This window comes from Cyprinodon variegatus, unplaced genomic scaffold (assembly GCF_000732505.1).
Source record: "Cyprinodon variegatus isolate N-32 unplaced genomic scaffold, C_variegatus-1.0 Scaffold780, whole genome shotgun sequence".
NCBI lineage: Eukaryota > Metazoa > Chordata > Actinopteri > Cyprinodontiformes > Cyprinodontidae > Cyprinodon > Cyprinodon variegatus.
The window spans coordinates 240,018-248,853 of NW_015151233.1; the positions used below are offsets into that span (position 1 = coordinate 240,018).

Below are 8,836 nucleotides of genomic sequence, written 5' to 3' on the forward strand. Positions count from 1 at the left end.
TCTATAAAATTTATAAGCATAAAAGCCAATACTTTTTGGGTTTATTTGTGTGTGTGTGTGTAGATGTGAACACTCCTACCTGCAGTGACTGCTCAAGCGGAACATGTTCTAATCAGATCCTCTCCAACATCCTCAAAGAGAAGAAACTCACATCAGGCTACATGGGAATCTTTTCTTCAGAAAAGCCTAAAGGTATATAGTCTCATATTAACAACAAGTCTAAAGACAACATACTGTATTTGTTAGCAACTTTCACATACACAGACATACTTCAATCTGACCACAGTGAAAAGATGCAAAGGGATTGTCCTTGTGTTGCAAAAAAGGACTCAATTTATATAGAGTTTAGAAAATCCCCTTAACTGCTTATTGGAAAGTAGGAGGGATTCATGTTGGTGCAGTTTGAAGCAACGTTCTCTTGCAACAAAAGGTCCTGGTCCAAAGATGGGTCATGTTACAGAAAAGATTTTTGTTTGTTTTAGCTGCCATAGGTGATTGAAAACACGATTTAACATCTGCTCTAATCTCTTTATGTCAGATTTAAAGTCCCTGTCTGACATAAAACCCAAATAAGTGACAGTTGGTTTTAAAATATTCTGCCATGGGTCCCAAATTAACATTACAAGGTTAACAGGAGCAATTTGGTCCAAACACAAATAAACTAGTTTTCTGATAGATAAAATTCAAAACTGCCACTTTCACTGTTAAGTAATATTATGACTTTCAACAGGATAATGACCCAAAGCATTAACAAATAAAAGTGGTTCACCAGATTCAGAAACCTTTTTCTTTGCCATCCACTGAATCCTATAGAAAACTTTCCTGTTGAGGTACAAGGAAAAGAGAATAAGGCTGATGATCCACAGAGATTTTGCAAAAAAAAAATAATAATTAGAGATCGTAATCTTCACAAATAGTATAGCAGAAGACTAAGTGGTGTCCAATTGGCAAAAGGAGGTTTTAAAAATTTTAAACAACAGACAGGGTCTTTGTAATTAGAAATATGAATTTACCTTTAAGGCTTGCTATGTAGCTATATTGTGGGCAGCACTGTATTTTATCTGTGATACTTATATATATTTGTCTTTATGTACTTTATCTTATTTCATATTTAAAAAAGACAGTTTTTTTGTCTTTACCTCAAGATAAGCTGATACATAACGCCTAACCACTCTGTTGATACTTCTCACATTTGTTGAGTTATAGCCCTTATATCTTCTTCTTTCCGGTGTCAGGCAAGTGTAGCCATGGAGGGGCATCTGATTTCACCAGCACAGTAGTTCCTCGGGGAAGCATCAGCAAAGATGAACGTCGGCCACACAATCAGGCTCTTCACGATGCTGCTGTGAATGTAGCAATATCTGCCAGCCTCCAGCTGTTAGACAACATCCGCCTGGCTGCAGGCGATCATGACTTTTTAAGGTACAACAACAAGTTTTCGAAAAAAAAATGTTGCCATGTTTTTGTCATATTGTGGGGACGATTTTGGAATATATGCTGCATTTATGGGACTTACAAGTACTTTTAGGGACCAATGACTGCTCCCCATGAGGAAAGGTGGTCTTCTTAAGGTTGGGGTTAGGTTAAGGACGAAGGTGTGAATTGAGGTCAGGTTAGATTTTGGGTTAGGTAAGTGTTGGTAATGGTTAGGGGTAGGGGAAGGTTCTAGGTTAGGCCATAGAAATGAGTGGGAAATGATTGGAAGTTAATGGAATGTCCCCACACGTATAGTGTGACATGACATGTGCGTGTGTCTTTATATTGATAAATATACAGACTTAAAAGTACTTGTGAGAACCAATCAACTGGTCTCTATGAGGAAAATTTCTTCCCTTGGGTTTGGAACTAGGTTTAGATGTAAGGTGGCAATCAAGTTTAGTTCATGGTTAAAGATATCTTGGTAATGGTTCAAGTCTGGGTTATGCCATACAAATGAATGGAAGTTAATGAAAAGGCCTCATAAAAGATGGTAACACAACATTTGTATATTTGTCAGTAAGTGTAACTTGCTTGAAAAGACGAGTTTAGGTAACCGGACATGAAGTCTTCTAAAAGTTTGCATCCAGTTGCCTAAACTGAACTTTTCAAACTTGACCATGACCTGTCATACTGAGAACTTCATAGATGTGTAACTTGTTACCCATTTTAAATAAAGAAAATAATAATTTTAAAAAGGTAAACAAACATGACATACCAAACAAGGTCCTAAATAGGCTATTTAGGACCAGATGACGAATAAAGAACTTGTTTGAACTAATCCAGATCTGTCTGCTTTAAATATTGGGTCCAAAGTTTCAAGTTTATGACATAGGGTTGGGAATATACTGGAAATAGTTATGGTAAATTCCAGGGTTAGGCATGAAGTAGCTGGAATTTTGACTTCCTGTTTACCTCATTTAAAGGCAATCAAAAATTTCTGAGTCTGGTCATTCAGCATGCAACTTAAGAGACTCAAAGGGTTGGCTATTAACATCTTAGAGTCTAATATCAAAGTTTTCCTTTTAGACTTCTTGATGAGTTCGTACCTTAGCTATTTAAAGTTGTTTTGGCAGCAAAAGATGGCCATAATACCTGATCATTGCACATAACTGCCATGAGGTACATTCTTCAATTAAAAACATTATTGCTTGTGTTTTCTCATAGAATGATGGGAATCGCTCGCTCATCAGTAGTGTGCTTTGTTATTGACACCACTGGCAGTATGTCAGATGACATTGAAGAAGCTAGGTCAGTTGTTTATGACCTCATTGACAGCAAAAAGGGAACACAGGATGAACCATCTGAATACATACTCGTGCCCTTTAATGACCCAGGTAAAAGCCGTTATATATATTACTATATTTAGAGTTTAATCAAATAGATTATTGGTTATTCTTTATGTTTAAACCCAATTTTCCATATATGTTTAGATTTTGGACCAATGATAAGGACAACTGATCCTAATAAAATGAAAACAGAGATCTCAAAGCTCAGAGCACAAGGTGGTGGAGATACCCCAGAGATGTGTCTGTCTGGACTGCAGGTACAGTAACTAATTATGACCATTTTAATTTCAACTGGAAATAATGATGATAACGGCACTGTGAATCCTAACATTAGATTTTTTGCTTTGTAGCTGGCCCTCACAGGAGCTCCTTCCTCATCTAACATCTATGTTTTCACTGATGCAATAGCCAAAGACATTGCTCTCAAAGACACAATTGTTGCTCTCATGAGAAGCACCAAATCTGTGGTAAACATAGAAAAGCTGTGACCAAAGCATAAAAAGTCTTTATAAATTAGGGAAGTTGAGGTTCTAGTTTCACGTATCTGCATGAACTCTTTCTTAGGTTTCATTCTTTATGACTGCGACAGGAAGCAGGAAGCGACGTTCTTTAGCAGCTGCTTCCTTTGAAGACTATAAGGACTTGGCTTTGGCATCTGGAGGCCAGGCAATCAGGGTGTCTAAGTCAGAACTCCCTCAGGCTACAGATATTGTTCTTGACACTTCAACTTCTGCCCTGGTAAGAGCACTTACATGCATTAGACTGCAGGTGAAAGATGTGGTTTGAGGAATCTATGAGATGATTAATCTAAATTTCCATCAGGTAACAGTTCTTCAAAGAGCTAGGATTGCTGGGGGGCAAGAAACGTTCCCCTATTTGCTGGATCAATCCCTGAAAAACATAACTATCTATATCACAGGAACATCCCTAACTTTTACACTGACTAATCCTGCTGGTAACATACAATTTTAAATAGAATTGCAGATAATATTGAAAGAATTCCTGATTTTCTCTGTGAGTAATAATGCTTTCTAATGATGCAATATCTATATTTACAGGGGCTACCCAGAGTAACAGTGAAACTAGTGGTAAACTGGGAACCATCCAGACTGTGGGAAACCTGTGGAGAATCCGTCTAAATGCTGACACACAGTCAGGAACCTGGAAGATTGAAATCAAATCCAGTCAGCCATACACACTCAAAGTCACAGGTCAGATATTTTCTAGTAGGGCAATGTGGGTCTCAGATTGACATAGAATTATGTACTTTTAGTAGATTTGAGAGAACAGTTATGTTCCTCATTTACCTGTTCCACCTGTGTTTCAAACACTGTTAGAATCCCACCCAGGACCTATCAATATGGACTTTGCATGTTCTTGGTTACTATGACTTCCTCTAGTCTGAAACATGCATGTAGATAGTTGCTCTTCAGAAAATGCATTTAGGTAGAGTATGTATGTGTATGCTGCAGTGTTTGCAGCGGGGGCACATATGTTGTTGGTGTGTTCTTAATGGTTTGGTTGTTTTATTCAGGCCAGAGCACAATTACCTTTGTCTATGACTTTGTGGAAAAGTTCACTGGACCTCACTCAGGCTACGCAGTACTCAGTGGGCGACCGCAAGAAGGTATACAGTACAGTTTTACCACCATATTTCTATATTGCACAATATTTCACAATGTTTTTTTATGAAATACATTTGTAAATACATGCACAGTTGAAAAACAAGACTAAAACAACTTTCTTTTCAATACAAAAAATAGGCCAACCTGCCACACTGATGCTATCAGTAATAGGAAGAAAAGGTCCGTCATCAATCACTGTTGAAGAGGCTGGCTTAATAACATTGTCCAGTTCAGAGGCAGTAACCAATGGTGCAATGACGGACATGGGCAATGGAGACTTCCTGGTCACAGTTGATGCTGTTCCTGAGGGGGAGTTTGTGCTCTTTCTGAAAGGAACAGACAAATTGTCCAACACTAAATTTCAGAGACAGTCAACCACCCAGATGTCTGTCTCCAAAGTCATAATCCAGGTCTGTCCATGTAGTATCTCTTTATATCCTCTAACTACATCTGTTTTAATAATGACATAAATAAAGAGAAAATTTAAATCCAGATTCTGGATCTGCTCTAACCGCTAAATCCCTCAATCACCACATAGAGTGGGAAATATATGGTGGACTATATAGCAAACTCAGTTAACTGACCGTTCAGACAGATGATCACTAGTTTTTGCTCCATTGCTCAACTAACTCCTCCTTCACTGCGTTGTTATCAGTTGCCTCTGTCGGGTAGCAACAACAAATCCCATAATGCTTTGCGAGGAGAGCTCCCTGCGCAAAGCATTCTGGGAAATATTTGCCTCTTCTGAGCCCTTTCTTTTCTTCTCATACACTTAGTAGACACAGGCTCTGTTCGAAAACCTAGGACGCATCCTTAGAAGACCGGATTCGAAGGCCGATTACGTCATAGCGCGGCGCTGAGGTCTGGTTGGATTCCAAGAGTCCTCGTTATGCGGCCTTAAAATGCGTCCTTCTTTTTGCTCGATTTGAAGGACGGGTCCGATGTATCCTCGGTATTCTTGGATATCCCAGGATTCATTGCGAGACCAAGCAAGCTGTGATCAGAGGAAAGGTTACTTGGCGCCGAACAGTGGTGAAAATTGGAAGTTCAGTTTAATATAATACAACTCTGTGAATAGTTCCGTCTGAAATGAATGAAAATAGTTGTTTTAATGGTTACTGAGTCATATATGTGGCGGTAATGTTTGGTTTATCTAAAGGTTTTAATCTGTTACTGTGTAAATGGGTTTGGCTGTAATTTAAGGACAGATACTAATATATTTGCAGGGTGGGGACTATAAATCTGATAGGATTTTTATCTTTTTATTGCTATTTTGCACAATATGCTTAACTTTGTATTTTTTGTTGTTGAATATTAGAGATTTTGCAATATATTTTTTGTAAATATATTGTTTAGATTTACTTATATCTTTCTACCCCTTTTATAGAATAGAATAGAAAATCCCTTTATTTTCCCACAATGGGAAAATTTACAGCAGCAGAAAGATTATTGAAAGTGGTCACACAAATGTGGACCTTAGAAAAATGTATAAGAATAACATAATAGGGAAGAGTTAAAATATAAACAATAAAATACTGTAACGTGTTTTAACAATATAAAACTGGGGAATAAATAACCAATATGCAGCTATGGACATTTTTACAGTAATGGATATTTGAAAATAGCAGCAACATCAGAGATGTGCAGAATGACAGCAGCATGTTATTTAACTGACTAAGGTTTCTATCATTACATTTGATTTTATTTGTTTCTGCTCCCGGCTGTTGGAACATTTATTCCACTCTGGATTCTTGTGAGTGTAGTCTTTGTTCACCTCACAATAAAAAATAAATAAATAAACAGTTTTGAAAACTTCTGTATTCATTCTTTTCCTGCTTTGTGTGTCAACATTCACGGTTGCTAAGCAACAGAGCATACAGCGGTAAAACCCGCCAAAGGGTAGACCTGGTCGAATTTACAGCCAAAACTCTTCCGGTCTCCTTATTTTCAAGGACTTCGAAGGATCCAGTCTAGGTAGACCGCGTCCTTGGAGGACCCGTCCTAGGTTTTCGAACAGAGCCACATTTTCTCTTTCGACCCTCAGCCATTTTTAAAGAATCGCAGTGAGAAAGGTGAGCTTAAATGACTGGCTGAAACCATAGCTCACCACAGATAAATGTGTATGCCGGAAAAATATAGCTGTCGGGACGTGCACATTAATATATCACCAGAATGATTTACAATTAGGAGGAAAACTTATTTTGATGATTCACCCTGAAAATAAAATATCGCCCTCTATTTATTTAACTTTAACCTAAGTGGAAGTTCTGTTGAAATGCTTTAAAGCAGTTATGCTCAGGGCCCAGAAGGGTAATCCCAGGGGTTTCTGAGGATATTTCCATGTCTTTAAAAAAAAGAGTTTACATAGGACCACCAAAATGCCAGTTTTTTAAAACTGAAAGAATGTTCCATTGTTTACATAGTGTCATACAAACTTTGAAAAATTTACAGGTGTAAAACAATAAAAATGGTCATCCTTGCCCTTTCCCCATCTTGCTTTTTCAAGGCTGCAGTGGACAGAAGTGCTGAGCCAGGAGAAGCCTTTAAACTTCCCTTCAGTATAATGAGCATGGGTGCTGGGGGTAAATACACCATCAACGCCCGGAATGACAGAGACTTTCCAATGACCTACCCAAACAGGTTGGTAAAAACTATTATAGTTTATTGTCAAATGCTGCTGTAGAATACTTAAACATTAGGTTTAAGGTGACATCTATGTAAAATATTTACAGTGAGGAAAATAAATACTTGAAAACCCTGCTATTTTGCTATTTCCCCTATCTCAAAATCATGGAGGGTCTGAAATTGTCCTTGTAGGTGCATGTCCATTGTGAGAGAAAACAAAAATCCAGAAAACACAATATATGAATATCTGATTTTTTTAATGTTTATTTGTGTAATACAGCTGCAAATACGTATGTGAACCCCCTTTCTATCAAAGACCGGTTAGATTGCCTTCAAGATGTCCACCTCCACTTCATTTATTATCCTTAATTAGATGCACCTGTTTGAGGTTGTTAGTTGCATAAAGACACCTGTCCACCCCATGCAATCTGTAAGAATCCAACTATGAACAAGGCCAAGACCAAAGAGCTGTCCAAAGACAGAAGAGGCAAAATTGTACACTTCCACAAGGCTGGAGAGTGCTACGGAAAAATTGGCAAGTAACTTGTTGAAAAAGGTGAATATATAATTGAACATTATTAATCTTACAATGGAAAAATTCACTTCAATAGTCTTACTCAGGGACCCAGAGTGCAGGCTGTGGGGATCGAACCGGTACTTGCAACCTTCTCAGAGCACAAGCACACTGCTCTAACCACAAGGCTGACATTTTTAAACTTTTCTCATCTCCCCCGATTTTTTTTCTCATCTCTCAACAGCCTCAGCTTGTCAACTGGCCAGTATGTTAACTCTACACTGACTATTACACCATCTTCCGACACAGAGTCAGGCACTGATGTCACTCTGACTATTGAAGCCAAGTCTGAGAGTGGTGTTGACTCCAATTATGCTGTTCTGAGGTTGTCTGTTATTACTAAGGTAAAATAATACATTCATTATAATCTGTATGAAAGAATATTAAACAGGTTTTTATTCTGATTTATATTTGCAATGCTGATTAGATGTTTGTGAAGTTGAAAAACTCTATTCCCAATTCTTTTGTAAAGCTTATGTGGTGTTTATCAAACACAATTTAATTGAAATACAAAAATGAAAAAGATTACAAATGAAAAGGCTTGATTGGTGGTTAAAGTATACATACGAAACTTTGTTGAGGAACTTTTCATTTAATGCTAGTCTCTTTTAACACCTACCATCAATTAAAGTGTTATTGGCTCATCTGAACATAGCATTTGTTTTATCTTTTTTGAAAATAAAAAAAAATAAAATTAACAATCTAATTAATAAAGGCAAAAGTAAAATGACGGATTGTAATCATATTACTCTGTATTTTTGCCCAGATCACAGATTTTATTCCACCAAAGTGTGAGATGAGTGTGTTGGCAGATAATTGCCCGAAAGATGTCTCGCAGTGTGGACCTTTCCGATGGGAGCTCTCAGCCAATCTCACTGATGGAAACGGCTCTGGGATAAAGAGTGTTTCCTTGAATCAAGGGAATGGGACCTTTACCCATACTACTCTTGATGCTTCCGTTGTCAATGCGTACTACAACGCCTCATGCTGTTCACAGATCGTAGAGATTGTTGCTGTGGATGAGGTTGGCAATGTGGGCACATGCTACCACTCAATTATTCGTTCAGCTGGTTTTCCTGCAACAACTCTATCAATGCCTGTGTGGCTTTGCTTTTTGGTATCTGTTTTTGTAGTAAGGTTTTGAAGAAGTTTGCAGATTCTCAAAATGAATGGTAACTGATTTGGGAATATATGGACATAAACACGTGGCAGTTTATGTGCCATGCTTTTTAATTTGATTAAAAACT

The 8,836-nt window shown here is 37.7% G+C and overlaps 1 protein-coding gene across 2 annotated transcripts in view; it reads left to right on the forward strand.

Moving 5' to 3' along the window:
• Positions 1-8,836, forward strand: part of LOC107098473 (von Willebrand factor A domain-containing protein 7-like) — a 20,640-nt gene extending 11,804 nt beyond the window's left edge. For both annotated transcript variants that reach the window (XM_015396189.1, XM_015396188.1), the window contains exons 6-18: positions 64-192; positions 1,236-1,422; positions 2,644-2,813; positions 2,910-3,022; positions 3,116-3,232; positions 3,330-3,503; positions 3,588-3,720; positions 3,824-3,976; positions 4,300-4,392; positions 4,529-4,800; positions 6,897-7,030; positions 7,774-7,933; positions 8,356-8,836. In XM_015396189.1, coding sequence (XP_015251675.1) covers positions 64-192; positions 1,236-1,422; positions 2,644-2,813; positions 2,910-3,022; positions 3,116-3,232; positions 3,330-3,503; positions 3,588-3,720; positions 3,824-3,976; positions 4,300-4,392; positions 4,529-4,800; positions 6,897-7,030; positions 7,774-7,933; positions 8,356-8,733 — 2,213 coding nt within the window. In that variant the 3' untranslated portion in view covers positions 8,734-8,836. The remainder of the gene's footprint in view (positions 1-63; positions 193-1,235; positions 1,423-2,643; positions 2,814-2,909; positions 3,023-3,115; positions 3,233-3,329; positions 3,504-3,587; positions 3,721-3,823; positions 3,977-4,299; positions 4,393-4,528; positions 4,801-6,896; positions 7,031-7,773; positions 7,934-8,355) is intronic.